Source organism: Vulpes lagopus, chromosome 5, assembly GCF_018345385.1.
Source record: "Vulpes lagopus strain Blue_001 chromosome 5, ASM1834538v1, whole genome shotgun sequence".
NCBI classification, from domain to species: domain Eukaryota; kingdom Metazoa; phylum Chordata; class Mammalia; order Carnivora; family Canidae; genus Vulpes; species Vulpes lagopus.
Window position 1 is genome coordinate 98,662,420 of NC_054828.1, and position 21,823 is coordinate 98,684,242.

The window sequence follows — 21,823 nt, forward strand, 5'->3', positions numbered from 1 at the left end:
GACACAGCCAGGTTTCTTTAGCTCCTTCTACAGATGAGTGACTATAATGTTAACTGACTTGCCCAAGGGCACACTGCTCTCCAGGGCAGAGGATCCAGGGCTTTTATGACTCTAAGTCACCCCCTACATCCCACTCTACCCAGACAGGACTGACTGACCCATTGGCCTCGGTGAATTTTATGGATGCCTTTTTTTATGGAGGCTTGGGGCAAGAACATTACAATCCAAGGCTCAGGGTTCTGAGTAAGACACAGACTGTTCTCAGGGGACTTCAGCTTGTTTTGTCGAAATCATGGAACCATATAATATCTGTGCTGGGAGGGAGCACCCTGGAACTTGTCCAGACAGTCCTTTCTTTTTGGATGAGGACACTGCAGGGCATGACCTCTAATGGAGTAGTCTGGCCACCATGCTAAAGTTTGAGGAGGGAAATGGGGCAGTTTGGGAAGCTGATTTATAGCGTCCCACATGCTGCCCAGTTCTTCCCAATCTGAGTACTTCAGAAGACCCAGTACCGGTACTAGCTCAGAACTACCTGACCCTTACATCACCTGCTGATGCAGAACCTTGACCCCCTGATAAGCCCCTCCTTCCTATCTTGCCAAGGGTTCTGGGGCCCTGTGGAGTCTCTCCCATGTGACCAGGAGCAGGTCTGCTGCCTCCCACATTGGACAGTCTGACCCTGCCTGGATGGTATGTGGAGAATGGAGCCAGGAGACACGGTTTCCCTTTATGTTGTTACCTTGTAAACAGGGCCCTCCAAAAACCCAAACAAACAAACAAACCAGGGCCCTCCACCATAGCTTGCAATGGGGAAAGCAGATTTTCCTTACTGCCTCTCTTACCTCAGGAGCTAGACATGTGTCTAGGGGAAGGGAAGGGATCCCAGAAAGATCCCAGAAACAACCACCACACTGTCCTCAGGAGTGCCCTTCCCTCCAAAGACCCATGGCTTCATTACAGGGTCACCTCTGATGAATCTGCCTCCTTTTCCCCCAGGACAAAGTCTGCAAAGAGACTCGGTGGGCTCCTGGAGTCTTTGCCACTGCACAGGGAGCAGTGGCACATGCTGGGAATGCCCATAGCAGACAATCTAACATCAGGGGCTGCAGGCTTGATTCCCATGGATCCCCATTTTTGGAAACAATCAAGCTGTGACCTGTGATGGTGTCTTTCCCTGTCTCCCCAGAGCAAGACTGAGGAGCAAGACTCAGTTCTGAGGCCAGCTCGATTTTCCATATCCCTCCTCCAAGAGACAAATTCCTGGTCCAAGGCTAAGCTTCCCTCTGCGAATTCCACGGTTCCTCCCATGGAGGATTTTCTCAGTGTGTTGCCATGCAGGGACTGCCAGATGTACCACTGTGAAAAAAGCAAGTGAGCATGGCTCCTGGGTGGCTCAGTCGGTTAAGCCTCCAACTCTTGTTTTCCACTCAGGTTGTGATCTCAGGGTCATGATATCGAGGCCAAGGCCAGAATCTGTGCTCAGCCAGGACTCTGTGCTCAGCGGGGATACTGCTGGAGATTCTCTCTCCCTTTCCCACTGCCCACCAATATGTCTACCCCTACTTGCACAAGTAAGGACCAATGTGTAAAATCTGACATCTTTTGTGTAATAGGAGGAATGTGTATATTGTACTCTTATTTATATTTTCAAAAAGAAATAAGGATAAACCAAAAGGTAATAAAATTGTTAACTATAGAAGGAGGGAGGGTATGGGGATGGAAGGTAAGCCTCTCTGAATATACCTTTTTTTATAAACTTGATTTTGAAACTTGGTAAATGTTATATAACTTTAAAACATTAAATCTGGGCAGCCCTGGTGGCTCAGCAGTTTAGCGCCACCTACAGCCCAGGGCATGATTCTGGAGACCTGGGATCGAGTCCCATGTCAGGCTCCCTGCATGGAGCCTGCATCTCCCTCTGCCTGTGTCTCTGCCTCTCTCTCTTTCCTCTCTGTGTATTCTCATGAATAAATAAATAAAATCTTAAAAAAAATAAAAATAAAACATTAAATCTACCAGGAAAAAAAAGCAGTCCCTAAAAACCAAAAGCAAACTGAAACATACTTGACTCCATTTCAAGTTAGTGGCATAACCACAAGAGAAAATTATTTTAATTAATCTTAAATTCATTACTTTGACTATACAGCCCACTAGAAATACAGCCCAATAAAGGCAAAAGAACTACAGTTGACCCTTGAATATCACAAGGGCTAGAGGTACCGACCCTACCATGCACTTGAAAATCTATGTACAACTTTTTCACTCTCCCAAAATTTAACTACTAATAACTCCCTTTTGACCAGAAGCATTACTGATAACTTTATAAAGAGTTGATTAACACATATCTTGTATATGTATTATATACTGTATTCTTACAATAAATTAACCATAAAATGTTATTAAGAAAATCATAAGGAAAGTAAACTTAGAATACTGTATACATGCTTATTTTATTAAATTTTATTATTATTTACCAATACTGATGTTATTATTTATTATTATATGTGAAATCCAAGATCTGAAACTCTTGTTAATGCCTTTTAGTCAAAGACAACTAGGAACAAGATTAGGCTTGCTGGCTCACTGCCATAAGAGTGACAGCATACTATGGGGAATTGGGAGGCATCTCCCCAAGAAATGTTAGGAAGAACTTATTACAGGATTTGGGCTTGTGTTAGGTGATTGGGAGGGAGGGGATCAAGGAAGCAGGCATTTGCTCTGGATTGGGTGCTGTTAAGGAAGCACGTGTAATTCCATCTGTGGCTTTGTTTGGTATGAACATTCTTTAAAATGGTTCCTAGAACACTATAGCTTGGTTATTAGTGCCAACTCTTGGCTATCATGAGCTGCTTTTTTCTTTCTCCCATTGAAGAAACTAAGTTCATAAGGGAAAGATGATGTGACTAGCTGACCTGCATTCCACCAAAGGCTGGGTAACTTTCCTCAGATGTCCTGACCTGTCAGAACTTCATTTACCTGCCTTGAAAAACTGGTGTTAGGAAAACAAATAGCATTTAGAAGTTAATACTTGGGGTAAGAGAAATGTGGCCAAACTGGGGAGTTTTTTGGAGTTTGTATTAGTTTTCTAGAACCAATTAGTTTTGGGGATAATAGAGTATCCCAGCCTGGGTGGCTTAAGCAACAGAAATGTTACTTTTTCACAGTTCTAGAGGTATCATCAGATTGGTTCCTTCTAAAGGCCATGAAGGAAGGACCTGTCCCAGGTCTCTCTCCTTGGCTTATAGATGGCAATCTTCTCCCACCTCCTCACACTGTCTTCCCTCTGCACATGTCTGTGTCCAAATTTCTTCTTCTCAAGACATCAGTCATACTGGACTGGGGCCCACCCCAATCACCTCATTTTAACTCAAATACCTCCCTAAAGACCTATCTCTAGTATGGCCAGATTCTAAAGTCCTGGGGGTTAGGATTTCAATATCTGAATTGGCAAAGGGTGAAGCACAATTCAGCCCAGAACAGTCTCTTTGACTTCTGTGGAGATGGAGCTAACCTACCAGAAAAGCTAACACAAATAGAAGAGGTTATTCTGTTTTCTGAAACTTTTTTTTTTTTTCAGTTTCCAAATGCCATGAAGGCACAATGACCACACAATAGGCATGGTGGTATCCATGACTGGTATATCTAATAGCCATTCCAGCCTCTTTTCTGTTGGGCTTCTGGACAGACTTGTTCTTTTCATCATTCCTCTAAGAATGAGTCACAAGGAGGTTATATTCAGAAGATGCCAAAGAGAATCACCACTTAGTGATTGGGTCACTAGTTGCAGCTCTGGGTCAGCAGTTTGCAGTGTGCAGCTCAAGTGACCCCATTCACTTCCAGCAGTTTTCCAATTTCCTTTTCAAAGTGACAGAGAGCACAGAGTGACAGAGTGACAGAGAGCTCTGCTTGCTAGGAACTGACTGTCCAGACATTTGTTGGTTGTCTTCTCAGCCATTTAACTTCCCAAACCCCTGACTTTCTCTGGGTATATATCCATGTGATTCAGAGGAGGCTTCAGGGGAAGGCATGTGACCTAACCAATGCAGAGTGACACAGGACATTTGGTAGATTACTTGGCCCTATGGAGTACATGAGACCAGGAACTCCTGCAATAGTTTTGCTACCATAAAGGAACTCAGCCCAAGGCAAAGTCAAAGAAGAGGTGGTGGAGTGGAGAGGACAGCAGAGGAAAAGTGTAAGAATCCTGATCAAATTGCACCTAAAACCCACATACTTATGGATTCTTCAGTTACATGAGCCACTAAGTTCTTACTGTTGTTAAGTGAGCTTGATTTGGGTTTTCTGGGTTTTTAAAAAAGATTTTATTTGTTTGTTTGTTTGTTTGATTGATTGATTGATAGAGAGCAGGGGGAGGGACAGAAGGAGAGAGAAAATTTCAAGCAGACTCTGTCCTGAGCAGGGAGCCTGACAAAAGGCTCAATCTCACGACTCTGAAATCATGACCTGAGCTGAAAATAAAAGTCGGACACTTAACTGACTGAGCCATCCAGGCACCCATAGGTTTTCTATTAATTGTGACTCAAAGTATCTGGATAGATTTATAAGCTTCTCTATAAAATCACTGATGTTTACTGTTGTCACTGCCAAGTATGCATCAATTACCATACTGTGACAAATTCATTAATGTCCAAGAGAAGGGATACTGTCCAAGATGCACTTTCAGAAAAATTAAAGAGGCTATCAAGTGGGAATAAGGATAACAAAATAGATTTCTATGGAGTTTGAATAAATCTCAAATTTTCAGTGTCATTAAAATCCTTGCCAAGCCAAGTGGGTCTAAGCAGGATATGTATATAACATATATCCAGGGATATAGAAACGGCTAAAGAATGAGAAAATACTGACAAGGCTGAAACCATGAGAATGCAAGTCTGGGAACTTTTAAGTGGCTACTATAGGAAATATTTAATATGAATACAGGAAATGATTGTAAAAGGGTTCATTGTTTCCTGTTGGGGTTAATTTTACTTCAAATATCCTCATTTTTCACCTCCTAAGTATGTGAACCAAATAAAAAGCTTCTCTCAGAATGCTGGTGCAAAGCCCAAGAGGACACTGAAATCCAAAGGTCAGAGATAATCAGGAAAATGGATTGGAGGAGATGTTAATGGTTCAAGATAGTCAGGAAGCCAAAATGGAATAGTTAAAAAAAAAAAAAAAGTGGGGTCATCATTTAAGTGTCTTTTTAGACAGAAGGCCGAAGACCTCTCCAAGAGAGAAGCAGAAAAAAAGCAGCATTACCCAGTCTTTCAAACATTTAGCCTATGGAAAGGGCCTAGGCAATCTAATACAGCACAGAAATTGCAAAGTGCAACAGATGGAAAGGCGAGTCAGTTGTATTAATGAAATGAAAGAAGTGTCTCATAGTCAAAAGTGTAATGTAGTACATCAGTATGCAAAAGCAAAGAGACTACAAAGATACAAGGATACGAGATGACAATGTAAGAGTGACAACAGAAACAGTGACTACAGCAGTAGCAGGCAAGGCAGAGAGCCTTATATGATAGAAATACAACTTAGGTAAATGCTAACAGAGGCTGAGCAGCCACTTTAAGTTAATGTGTACCTAAGAACATTACTTTCCTCAGTAGACCAGGCATTATCAATTCAGGGAGATTAGATCCGCAAACCCAAACCTAACATTCAAAATTTCACATGCTTGTAAGGATTCCAGCTGCCCAGAAGCCACATTTATCCAGGAGACTGATCCCTGAACACCAAGGAACTCCAATGTTTTCCTTGTCCCTTTTAAAATTTTTCTCTTCCTTCTTCATTTTGCACAAAAACTTGCCTCACACACCTCACAGTTCTCTGGACTCTTGAGGATGGAGACTGCATGCTTCCTGAAGTCTTAAAGTCTGGATCACCTAAATTGTTTTCATCATCTTAATACTGTATGTGTGTGTAAATTAAGCATCTGGTAAACCAGGCTACCAATAACTCATGGTATCACTTCAGTTTCCTTGTGCCATTCCCTTGTTTAAGAAAGGATAGGCTGGGATCCCTGGGTGGTGCAGTGGTTTAGCACCTGCCTTTGGCCCAGGGTGCGATCCTGGAGACCTGGGATCAAATCCCACATTGGGCTCCCGGAGCATGGAGCCTGCTTCTCCCTCTGCCTAGTCTCTCTGCCTTTCTCTCTCTGTGTGACTATCATATTTAAAATAAAAAAAATAAAAAAAAAAAAAGGAGAGGCTGAAGGACCTAATTCAGACAAGAATTTTATCAGTGCTTAGCTATGTAAACATCTGTCAGGACTGTCTCCAAAACTGATGCTTTTAAATCACTAAATCTGAGCCTTGATTTAACTCTTTTCTCTAGCTTGGGAAGTGTCCAGCCCTTTGAAGAGTTGGAAGCAAATCCAATCTGAGCAAGAACACCAACTGGTTACCAATTTCATAAGAGGACAGAATTGCTGTCCTGAAAGTACTGATATTATAAAGTACAGAAGCTATTAACACTAATGAAATTCTGAGCTTATGCTCAAACATGCACATCACTTTATGGTATAATAAAAATTTGTCTGGTCTTTGACCTGGGTTCCTGGAAGATCTTCAAAAGCCCTTGGAATTCTCTAAGTAATAGGATGTTTTGTTTTGCCAACGAGGTGACTCATGATGGGTCTCCAGACAGCTTTAGGATGGGGGTCGAATGTGTAATGTAGTACACTTTGGTCAGCACAAAGATGAACCAACTGATTAGAAGATTGAGGCTTGGAGCCACAGGATATTAACCAGTCCTTGCAACCTCGAGAGAAGAGGGTAGGTTGGAGATTGAGTTCACTTACACACACAAATACACACACAGTCAATGATTTAATCAACCATTCTTACATAATGAAATTCTAGTAAAAACTCAGGACACTGAAGCCCAATGGATATTCCTGGTTGGTTAACACATTAATGTAAAAAAAAAAACACATTAATGTCCCAGGAACATAATGTATCTGGACTCCACAGCGGGAGGACATGGAAAGGCCAATCCAGGACTCTCCCAGACTTCACCCTATGTGAATTTTTTTTTTTTAAGATTTTATTTATTTAGTTGAGACAGAGAGCACAAGCAGGAAAGGAAGATCAGAGGGAGAGGGAGAAGCAGGCTCCTTACTGAGCAGAGAGCCCAACATAGGGCTCAATCCCAGGACCTTGAGATCATGAATCATGACCTGAGCCAAAGGCAGACGCTTAACTAACTGTGCCTTTCAGGCACCCTCTATGTGAATATTTAATATTAAAACTGTAATGGTAAGCTTCCTGAGTTCTGTAAATCATTCTTTTTTTTGTGTGTGTGTGTAAATCATTCTTGTGAGTTATCAAACTTGTTGAAGGCTGTGGGAACCCCTGAATTTGAAGCCAATTGGCCAGAAGTGTGGGTAACAGAGAACCCCTAAAACTTGTGGCTGGCATCTGAAGTAAAGGTAATTTTATGCGGGATTCTTAAGGTTTCTGGATCCAATTCCAACATGGCAAGGGAAGACCCCACACACATACTTCCACCACAACACCAAGCAATTCCAGACACTAGCAGGGTGTCTAGCAGGGCATCCTAAAATTCAACTTAACTCTGATCCTATCTACCCAGACATGGTATCAGATTCCACAAGTTAAAGTTTTAGTCCTACAAAACTGTCCCCCAGCCCCACTTCAGATACCAGTCACAAGCCCCAGGCTGCCACCTGTGCTTCTAACCAACGAGCTACAGATTAGAGGTTCCAACCACCTCCTCCTTGGGTTTTATTAATTTGCTAGAGTAGCTCACAGAACTCAGGGAAACACTTACTTACGTTTACCAGTTTACTGAAGGATATGATAAAGGATAAAAATCAACAGCCAGATGACCAGATACAGAGAGTAAGGTCCTGAACAAAGGAGCTTCTGTCCCCATGGGACTTGGTGGTGTTTGGTGACACATGGAAGCATTCTAGTTCCCCAAGTGTGGAGGTTCTCTGAAAATAAAAAGACCAAAAAATGAACTCTTGGGTTTATATACATGCTCATTACAGGGTCATGATTGACTAAATCTTTAGCCATTGGCTGTGTCAACCTTCAATCCCTCGCCTCTACTGAGGTTGTGGGGCAACCAGCAGCATCCCTTAAGTGCTCTCAAAAGTTACCTCATTAACGTAACAAAAGACACCTTTACCATTCTCCACACTTTCTCAAGGAAACTCCAAAGGTTTTGTGAACTATAAGACAGAATCTGCAGAGAAAGACCAAGTATATATGTGAATTATACTTTGGTCATCCAAAAGACCAAATACATACAGTTCTTATCCATAAGAGTAGACGACAGAGGTTTGGACAACAGAGGCATCTTCTGAAGTCATAACTCACAGAAGAAAAAAATTTTCTTTTAAGCAAAACTGTATCCAGCTTTATTAGAGATACTTTTCATAAACAGTCATGGTATTTCAGGCAGGACATGGGCAGACAATGGTTAACAGTATACAACTTTCAAACTCCCTTCTTCAATAGACTACCAAAATCAGAAAGCCACTATAAAACCCAGTGAAGTCTTCATGTGATGCTCTGAACAGGGAAAGTTTAGAGTGAGGGTTGACAGTTCACATTTAGCATGTTGTTCAACAACTTTTCACAAGCAGACCCTGACTTTCAGGAAATGAAATGAAAATGGCAGAAGTATCAACCTGAAGATATGCAAGCTAAAAAAAAAGGAACTCTTGTGGGATGTCATCTCAGTGGTGACACTTTAAAATCCAGATTGCCTGACATACTGGGAACCATTTCTTAGGGTCAGGTCTCTGGGTTTAAGGGAGTCAAGTCTATGTTGAAGGCAGAGAGGGAGAAGAGGACATTTAAAAAATGAATTTTAGTTTTTCACACCATCATCACACCGTGACTCATGTGTGTCAACATCAAGGAATCCCCCCCACCCCCCACCCCGGCCAGGGAGCCGAGAGGAGGTTTCTCAAAACTAGAAGGGAAGGGTGTTTTTCCCCTTGTTACCAATCTAGCTCCAGAGATATTCTATTAGTGACATATATACCCTTCTCCCAAAACAACAATGAAGTGTTCCAACATAGCTTTAAAAGAAAAGCAAAACAAAATTCTGCATTTTTATAAAACTTGATAAAAATAGTATTTCAAACTGTACAGTCACCAGAGGTACACAGTTATCAAAAATACACACATTTCACTTGGCATCTCCAGCACCTTCAGCTTTCTGTGCCTGATCTGTTTTGGCATCTCCATTTTCTGCAGGGTTATTTCCATCCTTGCCAGCATCAGCTTCCCCTTTTTCCCTTTGGGTACCTTCTCTCCCTTCTTTGCAGAGGCCTTTTTTTTTAAGGGTTTTATTTATTTATTCATGAGAGATCCAGAGAGAAAGAGGCAGAGACACAGGCAGAGGGAGAGGCAGGCTCCATGCAGGGAGCCCAATGTGGGACTCTCCAGGATCATGCCCTGGGCCAAAGGCAAGCGCTAAACCACTGAGCCACCCAGGCTGCCCTGCAGGGGCCTTTTTAGGCTTGGGCTCTGGCTTTGGAGGAGCAGACTTAGCAGATAACCTTGCAGATCTTCTCTGTGGCTTTATCTCCTTTAGCATCCCCTTCAGCCTTTCTTTTGGACATGGTGGCGATGGCGGCAGGTGGGACTTTAGTACTGGACTCCAAGATGCAGTGGCATGTGGGCTTTGGCCAGTCCAGAGGTCGTTCTTGCCTCTTCTTCTTCACACTGCTTTGAAAAACATTTTCTAAGATAGGTTTCTGTATCTCCCTTCCTCCATATCAACTTTATTCTTTTTTTTTATATTAACTTTATTTGTAATATTCCATAGTCCTTTAAAACACTCATAAGCTTTCTGTAACTATTCTAATTATAAATATCCAATCTTATATGATGTTTCAGCAATACATCTAATACTGCTACTCTAAATTGCTCTAAATTCCCAGAGGAAGGAAGATAAATGTATGTCTGTGATTACTTGCATTTGTCAAATAGACAGAACGTAGGGGAAAATACTCATTTTTCTTTTCTAAACAGAGCACTAACTTTGATATCATGTGACAACCCAAGAGAGTCCGGGAATTAAGTGGAGAAACATGTAAGGTTATAACATAGTGGAAGTCAGAGAAACACAAAGAAAAGGAAGCAGATTTCTTTTTTCATTTTACAGATCAAGAAACTGATAGCCAGATTAAGAGTTTGAGTCATGGGGCATCTGGGCAGCTCAGTTGGTTAAGCTCTTGATTTCGGCTCAGATCATGGTCTCAGGGTTGTGAGACAGAGCCAAATATTGGGCTCCACACTCAGCAGATTCTCTCTGTCCCTCGCCCTCTTTCACCACCTTTCCTAAAAAAAAAAAAAAAAAAAAAAGTTTGAATCATTTGCCCATTTGCTGTTTCTTGGAAAAGTTGAGGTTGGAGGTTCATCCCTTGACATGGCCTGGCATCCCTCCAGTAAGTTTGGAGATTATGCTACTGAGATAACAAGTCACTGAAAACCCAAATACAAATAAAAATACTTTATCTATTGGCCTTCCTAAATATTTAGAGAATCGATTAGTCAATTTACATAATTAGTAATTTAATATTGAAATCAGCAGATTAATTAGAGTTTTATTTTTATTTTTATTATTTTTATTTTTTATTTTTTTTCAATTAGAGTTTTAAAGAAAGAGAAAGTTGTAACTGCATATTTCTGCCCCTGAAGCAGGAAAGGTGTACTTTACATATAACTGGACCTGCTGCTCCCAAAAGGCCCGATTACTATTATGATCAAGTACAAATTCCTTAATTTAGCATTTAAGATTTGCCATCAAACTATCAGACCAGTCTTTCAAGAAAAATCTCCACTACTCATTAACAGTTCTCCAGGGTGATCCTTCAGTAACCCTGCTTTCTCCAAGAATGACCTCCTCCAGGCTCTCCCTCAGTCCTGTCTCCTTTTGCCTCTCCTGCCTGTTCCCTTGGCTTTGGAGTATGTCCACACCTCACCCTCACCACCTCTACCCCTACCCATACTAGGTTGTGAGCCACTCCCCAGTGGAGGAAAGGACCCCTGACCATGTAACTGGCACTCTTCACTGACACCCCTGCCCTCCTCACCCGGGCTATGGCTAAAATGGCACTTTAGGGGCATTTGGGCAATTTGTGAGGCCCTGGGAATTCTCCTTTATTCTTTGTAATAGAATCTACCCTGGGCAGATCACCACTCTGGAAGAAAAAAGTACAAAAAATCTAAACCTTGTGAGCAGGTGTCATGAGAAACTTTTAAAGCCACTTAGTTAAAAATTGCTATGCCAGTAAGGGAGAGATCCACCCCCTTCAAGGCCCAATTCAAGCTCCACCTTCCTCATGAAGTTTTATGTGACAGACAGTCCCCATTTACCCTCCCTCCTCTGGATCCCCTGATAATCCAAACAGTAATATGGCACCTAATACACATGTATACCACCTTTAAATAGTATCTATGACTGTGTCTTCATCTCCCAAAGCTCCTAGCTTCTTAAGGAAGGATCTGTTGGAGTCTAACACAAGGTTGTAATTAGGTATTAGGTGTCCAATGACACCTGGTATACATATGATGGATAATCAACATTTCCTAATTGATGATGGAGCATCTTATCAGATGCAAGTTGAAAACCTAAATGAGGGGATCCCTGGGTGGCTCATAGGTTTAGCGCCTGCCTTCAGCCCAGGGTGTGATCCTGGAGACCTGGGATTGAGTCCTGCAACAGGCTCCCTGCATGGAGCCTGCTTGTCCCCCGTCTGTGTCTCTGCCTCTCTCTCTCTCTCTCTCTCTGTGTGTGTCTCTCATGAATAAATAAAATCTTTTAAAAAATATTTAAAAAAAGAAAGCCTAAATAAGTGCAACAATCTATTAATTCCTGTGATGGTTAGCAGAACCTAACATTTGCCTAAAGACCCCAGAGTGAGCACCCTTTCCATTTTAAGGGCTACAAATCTGATTCTTTTGTAGGTTCAAATAGGTCCACACTCTGGAAGGAACCCTTGACTGTGAGAGTCAGGATTTCCAACAGCCACTATTATTTTTTTTTTTTTTTAAAGAGATTTGTTAAGGGCTCTCAGAGAGCAAACACCCACACAGCTTCTGCAAAAGGAAGGTAATCAGATTAATAACTCTCTGTATTTACTTGCACTGTTATGTGACTTTTGAAACAACCTGAAGAGGCAGGATGGGAAGTCATTAAAGTCCAAGGGGCAGAGGAGCCGAGGCTGACTCTCCCAATTCACTTTTAGGCAGGAAGTTATCAGCATACTACATATTCCTTCTTAGACATCTGGACTCCTTCACAAGTCCCTTTGTTTATAATTCTCCAGAACTTGAGTCTCCAGAGCTCCCAGTTCCACAGAAGATGTTGAAAGTTTCCTTGTTGGCATCCTACAATCTATCCAAACTCTTCCATTCTTATTTTAATCGGCATTTGGATGTAGGAAACAGCCCCCTCCTCCGCTCTGTTACATCAAGCCCAGAAGTCTGCGAGGGTGCTAACCCATCATTTTCATAGGCCACGTGTAATCTTTTTTTTTTTTTTTAAGATTTTTTTTTAAATTATGTATTCATGAGACACAGGGAGAAAGAGGCAGAGACACAGGCAGAGGGAGCAGCAGGCTCCACGCAGGGAGCCCGACGTGGGGCTCGATCGGGCACCCGGGATCACGCCCCGGGCCGGGGCAGCCGCCCTACCGCTGAGCCCCCCGGGCGTCCCTGCCGTGCACAATCTGCTAACCAGGCCTGCAGCGCCGACCGCCGCGCGCCCACGTCGCAGGGCTCCCCCTCTTTACGCGGTTCGACAAGAGCCAACCCGCACTGAGCGGTCCGCGGGCTCGCTGCGGGACTCGCGACGGCGCGGGAGTGGGAGGAAGTAGCGGCGCGCCGGAGGGAGGCGGGACAAAGGTCTCCCGGCAACTGCCCCGGCGATTGGCCAGCCCGGCTGCAGCCGAGGCCAATCGCCAGACGCCGTGCTAACGCTCGTTGAGCCGAGTGCGGCTGCGCGGGAGATTCAAATCCGCGGCGGCTCGTCGCTGGTGCCGCGGGTGTCGCTGCTGGCCTGCGTCCTCTCGCCATGGATAACCCGGAAAATGTCTTTCAGTGAGTGTGGGTCCGGTGGGATGAGGGTAGGCGGGGGCGCAGTCTCCGTCTGCAGGCTGCGGGGTGGGGGTGGGGTAACCTAGGATTCGGGGTGTGCAGGCCCCCGCCGCGGCCGTGGCTTTGGAGTGTCTCCTCCGCGCCCTTACTCCCACCCAGCTAGGCTGTGAGCCACTCGTGGGTCGTGGATAGGACCCCGGACCGTGTAACTGGCGCTGCCCGCTGAGACCCCGGCCCTCGTCCTCCAGGCCGCCACCACGGTGGCAGTTTAGGGGAATATGGCCAAATTCGTGAGGCCCTCCGAGCTCTCGGTTGATCTCCGCAGGGAATCCCTCTGGGCGGACCGCCGCCCTGGGAGAAAAAAACGTCTAACCCGACAGCACCCGAAGTTCTTGGGGCTCCTGGGTGGCCCAGCGGTTGAGAGCCTGCCCTCGGCTGAGGGCGTGACCCCGGGATTCCGGATGGAGCCCCGCAGCGGGAGCCCCGCATGGAGCCTGCTTCGCCCTCTGCCTGTGTCTCTCTCTCTGTGTCTCTCATGAATAAATAAATAAAATCTTAAAACAAGGAACAACCCTAAGCTTTGCGTGTAGGTTTCATGACAAACGTTCAAAGACAGTCAAAAAACAAAACAAAACCCAAAAACTGCAGTAGGGAGAGAACTTACAATAGCTCTTACCCGTAATCCCACAATCAATTTGAAAAAAGTCTTGTGAATAACGTGAACTCTTTTTTTTTTTTTTTTTAAAGCTATGTTTATTATCATTTATGTCAAGCTGCTAGCGATTTCTTTAAATTCCCACACTTTTGCTTTACGACTTTAGGTGATTTATCTAGATTGTTTCAAACGCGTTTTAAAGCAGTTCAGTTATATGTGACAGGAAATAAAACTGGTTCGTTTTATCAGCACCAAGGTAATGTACTCTCTTGGGGATCAGAAGGCGGAGATCATTAAGTACAGCCAAAGCAAAAACCTGTTTTTTTATGTTTTATTTTATTTTATTTTTTAAAAAAACCTGTTTGCTTTAAGACTTCGTTAGCCTTCAGCCTAGCCGGCAAAACTTTCACTTTTAGAAGCTTGTTTTCCCGCACTTTAAAAAGGGAAATCAAGTCTTTCTGACCTTATTTTGACTTTGTAAAGACTAATTTGCTCCAGTGAACTGGGTGTTTTCATTATTAATTTACAGTGTATTCAGGCCATTTTACTAGGGAAATGTGGTTGGTATTGGAATATGAAGTGTTTATTTGGGGCAGCTTATTTATTAACATATTTTGGGGAAAACTTCCTCACGTCTGAGGCATGAAAAGGAGATTAAAATTTAGAAGTAATTACTTCTTAATTTTTAAAAGTAAGTAATACATTTATTTAGTTTTTGAAAAAGATTTAGAAAAGTATTCACTGAGATTTATTATACGTATCTATTCACCCACCCCCTGATATATAACCATTTTTCTAGTTTATTTTTCAAATGTTTCTTTTTGCGATATATTTATATTATAATAATACATTAGTATATCTATATATGCATACATGTATGTGTGTATATGGATGAGTGTTATGTATGTATATGTGTGTGCAGTTCCTGCCTGTATTTCGTGTAAAGTGTAGATAAGCATATAGAAACTGCTTTTTTTGTTTAACAGTATCCTTGGAGATTTCTATCAGTTTATAGAGCTCTTTTTCAATCTGTTTTACAACTACATATTTCATGTACCATAATCAATTCAAAAAGTCTCCCACTGATGGATCCTTGGATTATTGACAGTCATTTTGCTAAATAGAGTTGCAGTGAAAAATCTTGTACATGTGGCATTTTGCACATACATGTACAGATGTATCTGTTTTCTAGAGTCCCAGAAGTAGATTTGCTAGGTCAAAGTAGATCCATCTGTAATTTTGGCAGATATTACCAGTTCCCTTGGCAGGGATCAAGAGCACTCTTACCTGCAAGCAAGATGTGAGAGTGCTTGTTTCAATTGTTTCATCTGTACATGGTTGCCATGTTTTTTTGTTGTTGTTTTGTTTTGTTTTTTAGTTTTGCCAATCTCGTAGCTGAGAAATTTTATCTGAATGAGGTAAATTTCTCTTATGAGAGAGGTTGAGTATTTTCTTGTGGAATGCCCTTTTTTTTTCATTGTTTTCCCCCCAATTTCTAAAAGCTCTTTTTTTATACCAGTTTATCATTTCTCTTTTGACTCTTAATGTTTTACTTGACATGTAGAAGCTTTTATGTGTGTGTGTGTGTGTGTATACACACACACACACACACACACACATATATAGTATATATATATATATATATACTATATATGTGTGTATATAGTTTATCTAGCTTTTCTTTTTTGGCTTCTAGATTTTGAGTCATAAGAAACATTGATTTCATTGGCATACTGATATGATAGCCAGAAGAAAGTATTGCTTTCAAATCCTTTTTTTTTTTCTTTTCGAAAGTCATGTAATTTCTCTAATGGAAAACCTGACGTCTTTCTTAGCTTGAATCTCTCTCACACCCAGTGAAGCAGTCCCAAAGGCAAGTCTCATTGTTTCTTTCTCCAAAACACCCCAAATTCTGTACTTGCTCTCTTCCCACCCTGGTCCAGTTCACACCCACTGGGATTATAAGTAGCTCCCTGACTGGTTGCCCACTTGTGTTCCCATTTTCTGTCCCCTTTACTTGGAGGGACAGGAGGGATGTTTTAAAATGCACATTACATGTTGTTACCCCATCCTTCCAGCTCAGCACACTTTAATAGCTTCATGGCCCCCTGGCACTGATCAAGTGTCACCCCCTCAGAGAGAGTGGCCTTCCCTGACCACTCTATCTAAAAATTGTGACTCTAGACACACTCTTGCCTCATCTCTCATTTTATTTTGTTTTTTTCCCCAAGTGCTTAATGTCACCTGACTTTATTTTACATGTTTCTGTTTGTTTGTTCGTTTGCCCCCATCCTAACACTGAAGTGCCCCTAGAGAACTTTCATTGCCTGGCTGATTTTTTTTTTTTTTTTTTTTTTCTTTTTAAGCTGTGGTTGGATATGCAGAAGTAGCAGCAAGCAGAGGGAGCCATGGTGGCTGATTTATGAGCATTGCCATTATGTGTTCTTCCTCAGGGATGCTGTGTTCCATTGAGGCCCAGAAAACAAACTATCTGGGAACCTGATTGGTGGTGCCCTAGGCTCCCACACCCACTCATAAGCCCCCTCAGGTCTCTTAGCAAAGTCTTAGCCAAGCTCCTGAGCAGCAAGAGGAGGGGTCCATCATGTGAGGAATAGCAACTTCTGGACACTGCCCCTCATGATGGTAGCAACATTGGGCATCAGTGACAGGAGAAGGAGATTCTTAGGGATAGAGTCTGAGACCCTCTTCTAGCTGCCTCTTTCATAAGGGCTAGCTTCAGGGGCTTTGGGTCTTGCTTTCTTCTGGAAAAACACTGCATCTAAGTTTTCTGACCACTTCCAAGTGAATAATCTTTTAATTTTTAATATAGCATCTGAACTAGTATTTAAGATTTTCATGTTAAGGTGTATAAATGAGACATATAAAATGAAAAAAATATCTTTTGCTTTTAGGAATTATCCCTAATAAGTTATGTGCATATTTTTCTCTTTTCTAGAATGTTTGAAGCCCATATGCAGAGCTACAAGGGCGATGACCCACTTGGTGAATGGGAAAGGTTAGCATTTAGTTTATTTTTTTTCCTCTAAACAAACTATATGCTGCCCTGAAAATTAATGCTATCTATATTTTTCTAGTTACATGCGGTGGGTAGAAGAGAATTTTCCTGAGAATAAGGAATACTTGACAACTTTATTAGAACATTTAATGAAGGAGTTTTTGTATAAGAAGAAATACCACAATGACCCAAGATTCATCAATTATTGTTTAAAATTTGTAAGTATACTTTCAGATGTATAATCAAACTGTAATCATATTATACTTTTGCTTATTTCCCCAGATTTTAAGATCATTTTAGATCATCTTGTTTTAATTCTTCTGTTTGTAATCAAAAATTTTTTAAAGTTGTATGGGCTGAGATGTGTACTTTAGAAGCTTTTGGCTTCTGTATTAGAGTCAAGAATTTGGTTTTAAAACCCTCCTCCTGGGCAGCGGTTTGGCGCCGCCTGCAGCCTGGGGTGTGATCCTGGTGACCGGGGATCGAGTCCCACATCGGGCTCCCTGCATGGAGCCTGCTTCTCCCTCTGTCTGTGTCTCTGCCTCTCTCTCTGTGTGTCTATGAATAAATAAATAAAATCTTAAAAAAAAAATGTTTAAAAAAATAAAAAATAAAACCCTCCTCCTCTATCAAGTAAGTATTATGACATGAGATAGAAATCATTAAATTAAAAGTTTTGTTGTATAAAAGGTATGTGAGGATGGAAAGATAAGCTCCCACTGCCAGGTACTCAGAGGGTTCCTGGGAGTAAATTAGATTCATTGTAAATAATTCAGAAAATATTAATTCTCAGGAAGTAAATTTAGTTCTAAAAGAATAAGGCTGCTTCAGGTTAAGCTTTAAAAGGTTGGGTCTCTTCAGTCTTGAAGGCTTTGAGGGCATGAGTTCTAGTAATCATGAATGGATAGAGTTAAAATGGATTTGTTCACTAAATTACAAAATACCAGTATTTCAGGCACCCTATGGCACTTGAGCAAGCTTGATTAAGACAACCATAACACTTATATCATGAGTCATTATGGAAGTCACTACCCTGGGAAATAGTGTGGGTAATTTGGGGGACACTGAATGTTAAGAAAAGGAATAAGTTGAACTTTTAGGTTTGCTGTTAGAAAGCCTCCATGAAGACCGAGCATAGAAGGTGGCTGGGCTCTGGGCCATATCTAGACCAGCAATTCCTTTGTTCTTATATCTGTTTGCTTTGGGTTTCTGTAGGCTGAGTACAACAGTGATCTTCATCAGTTCTTTGAGTTTCTGTACAACCATGGGATCGGGACCATGTCGTCTCCTCTCTATGTAGCCTGGGCGGGGCATCTGGAAGGTCAGGGAGAGCTGCAGCATGCCAGTGCTGTGTTTCGAAGAGGACTTCAAAACCAGGCTGAACCAAGAGAGCTGCTGCAACAACACTACAGGTAGTTTGAAAATAAAACTCAGGGTACCTGGGTGGCTCAGTTGGTTGAGCATCTGCCTTTAGCTCAGGCCATGATCTTGAGGTCCTGGGATTGGGCCTCGCATCCGACTCCCTGCTCATGCCCTCTCTCTTTCTCTCTCTCTCTCTCAAATAAATAAGTGAAATCTTAAAAAAAGAACAAAATACACCAAAACAAAAAACTCTGCATGGTATTTCCTACTTGAAAATGTCATGTTTGCTCTTAAAAATCCTTTATTGTTATCTGTTTATACAGGGAAATCCTTCCTGTAAAAATGTGAATAATACAGAATAGTATAAAGAAAAGGAAACTGCCCAGAAATATTACAGTCAACATTTTGGTGCATTGCCTTCCTGTTATCTTTTATCTTTTCTTATGCCTATGTATGCACCCTTGGATTTGTATATTTTAACAGTAAATCATACTGTATTATCTGTTGTGTATATTGAGCTTTATACTGCCCTTAAGATTTTATGAATTTTTATACTACTTATAAAGTAGGAGAAAATCTGTCCCAGAGTTATGTCATATTTGAAGTGGTCTCTAAATGGACGTTGAAGGTGTTTCCAACATTTTGATTTTTATAAAGAGCAACATAGTGAATATTTTAATGAATAACTTTATTTTTCACAACTTTTATTGTTTTCTGTGATTTAATATACCTCATTTAGGAAATTTTTATTTATTATTTTTTTAAGATTTTGTTTATTTATTCATGAGAGACCCAGAGAAGAGAGAGGCAGAGACACAGGCAGAAGGAGAAGCAGACTCCATGCTGGGAGCCTGACATGGGACTCGATTCCAGATCTCCAAATCATGCCCTGGGCTAAAGGTGGCGCTGAACCGCTGAGCCACCCCGGCTGCCCAGGAAATTTTAAAAATACAGAAAACCAAAGAAACAGAAGAAACTTCGCATTTTAGTTGGCATGTTTTTCTCTGCTTGTTAAAGGATTTACACGGCTTTAATACACCTGCAGCTTTGTCTCAGTCTTTTTCCTTGATTACAGAGTTTTCTCCCAATATATTTCCTATTTTTATCTTGTTCCTTCTGATTCTCAGAATTGAAACTAATCAAAGGATGTATGAGAGTTTTTAAGTTTTCTGGTACTTATAACTACATTACCTACTCAAAAGGTAATACCAGTTTTTTATTGGCCCCCTCTCTAGCAGCATATGAAAAAACTTATTAAACCAGCATTTAATACACTCATTGTTTTCAGCTTTGCTACAGTGCTCATGTTCTTTTTAAAGTTTATTATGAGAATTTTCTTTTCTTTTTTTTTAGAGATTTATTTATTTATTTATTCATGAGAAGACAGAGAGAGAGAGAGAGAGAGAGGCAGAGACACAGGCAGAGGGAGAAGCAGGTTCTCTGAGGGGAGCCCGATGTGGGATTTGATCCAGGGACTCTGTTTGTTTCCCAGAGTTCGGTGTCTCTCATGTTTTTTTTTTTTTACCTCAGTCTTAACTAGCTTATGATTAGCTATCTTGATAGGTTTGTTTGTTTGTTTGTTTGTTTATTATCTTGATAGGTTTAGATCGATCTAGATAGATATAGTTTTCACTTTAATACAAATATGTATTAAACTAAATTTAATCCATATTGATGCCTTCACTCCTGTCATTCAGGTTATTTCAGGCACGCCTCACCGAAACGCATTTGCCAACTCAAGGTAAAATAGTACTTTCTAAATGTCTAAGTTGTTAGTCTCTGATATGCACTGCCTTTTTTTTCTCCCTAAAAAAAATTCATCTGGTATTTATTGACTGTATTGTCTTAGATAATGGGGAAGGCGCCCTGGTAATAATGCCTTGCAAAAAATCTCTGGAGAGCAGAGCTCTATTGTAACAATTTAAATAAGCAAACCCACAAGAAAACTTGATTTAATTATATTTTTAGGACTTAAAAAAAAAATTTAAATTGCCCAAGATAGAGGACAAGACTTACTCGAGAATCCGAGAATCCATCTATTCTGAATTGTATCATAGTGTTTAATGCAACCTTTAAAGAAATGTTGTTGTTCTTTATAGAAATGTTGTTCTTGACATCAGTAAGTATCAACTATCCTATCCTGTTGTTTAAATTATCTCTACAATGTTTCTCTTATCTAAAAAGTGTTTTAGGGTAGCCTGAGTGGCTCAGCAGTTTAGAGCCACCTTTGGCCCAGGGTGTGATTCTGGAGACCCCGGACTGAGTCCCATGTCGGGCTCCCTGCATGGAGCCTGCTTCTCCCTCTGCCTGTGTCTCTGCCTCCCTCTCTCTCTCTCTCTCTCTCTCTCTCTCTCTGTCTCTCATGAATAAATAAATCTTAAAAAAAAATGTTTTAGTTACAATTTTCTGAGCCGGTGGTCAATGAGTTGTTTTATTTCTTATGCTACTTACTGAAAGACCAGGGGAAAGTATTTGTAATAATTTTATTTAATATGATACCCTTGTTTCTCTTTATTTCATCCTTTTTTCCTCCTATAGTGAGAACCTCAGAACCTCTGCATAATGCTCAGATTTTAAACCAAATGATGACATCAAAATCAAATCCAGGAAATAACTCAGCCTGCATTTCTAAGAATCAGGTAATAATAACATTCGTGGGTTGTGTGGAAATGGGGAATGGCATTTAACGGTCGTCTAGGTGCCTTTCACATCCACTTTGACATTTCATTTGTTTGACATTATCCCTCTGATTCTAACCTCTCTGTCAGCCACCTGCACCTGTGGCCTGTCGTCATCTAACACTGCTCACTTCAAATATTAAATTTAAATAACTTACAGTCTGGCCTTAGCTTCCTGTGTTTATTTGGCCTAGGGGCCCCCACTATGTAACCTTTTGTCTTCACTTCCTCCTTAGCAGCTTCTCTTCTTTGTCTACCAGCCTTCCTCACTTAGGCCCCGGAATCCCTCCTGCACTGGACAATACCCACCTAGAGGTTCCTGAGCTCTGTTTAAAAAACTCAAGAGCTTGGAAAGATGGTGCCTATAACCTCAACCAGGGCTTTACTCCTCTCCAGAAATTATGTTTCCAATTTCCTGGTTTATTCTTTATGTTTTATGTATTTATGTGTCCCCTTTCACTTCCTAATGCCACCTTGTAGTGATTTTAAACTTCACTTCTCTCAAACTTGGGACCTAGAGGTCTCTAACCTCTCCTTCAGGAGCTGACAATAAGAGTGTTTAAATGAGACAACAAAAACCATTAGATGACATCTGTCAATTTTCTGCCACTGACCAGTAAATGTAACTGCATCCCTCCTTGCCATTATAATTGGGAAAAATGGTCTTCTACTTGTACTTGTCCTTCATCCTCCTTGAGATTTTTGCCCTGCTATGATCTCTTCTGCTCAAGTCTTTGCTTCCTTCAGCCTTGTTTTCCAGAAGCTTTCCTCTTTGTGGTACAATTGCTCTTTCAGTTTGCTAAGGACCTCTTCTAAGCTAAATCCACTAATTCTTAGTGCACATGTGCCAGTTTTATTGATGTAACACATTCCTAGACATGGAATATGCATTTCTAACTTAGATTCTCAAACGATCTCATTTTACATTCTACACATTTACCAGCCTCATTGTTTCCTGTTGCCCCAATTATGTAAACTTTTAGACAGCAGAGATGGATCTTATTTATGATCACATTTCCAG

At 41.3% G+C, this 21,823-nt stretch overlaps 1 protein-coding gene and 1 pseudogene across 1 annotated transcript in view; one reads left to right on the forward strand and one right to left on the reverse strand.

The window, feature by feature from the left end:
• Window positions 1-9,174: 9,174 nt before the first annotated feature.
• Window positions 9,175-9,610, reverse strand: LOC121490640 (annotated as a pseudogene).
• A 3,395-nt stretch (window positions 9,611-13,005) lies between these two features.
• The window catches only part of BUB1 (BUB1 mitotic checkpoint serine/threonine kinase), a 42,172-nt gene continuing 33,354 nt past the window's right edge, over window positions 13,006-21,823 (forward strand). The window contains exons 1-6 of the mRNA XM_041755915.1: window positions 13,006-13,094; window positions 16,703-16,762; window positions 16,842-16,980; window positions 17,978-18,174; window positions 19,822-19,865; window positions 20,663-20,763. Coding sequence (XP_041611849.1) covers window positions 13,069-13,094; window positions 16,703-16,762; window positions 16,842-16,980; window positions 17,978-18,174; window positions 19,822-19,865; window positions 20,663-20,763 — 567 coding nt within the window. The 5' untranslated portion in view covers window positions 13,006-13,068. The remainder of the gene's footprint in view (window positions 13,095-16,702; window positions 16,763-16,841; window positions 16,981-17,977; window positions 18,175-19,821; window positions 19,866-20,662; window positions 20,764-21,823) is intronic.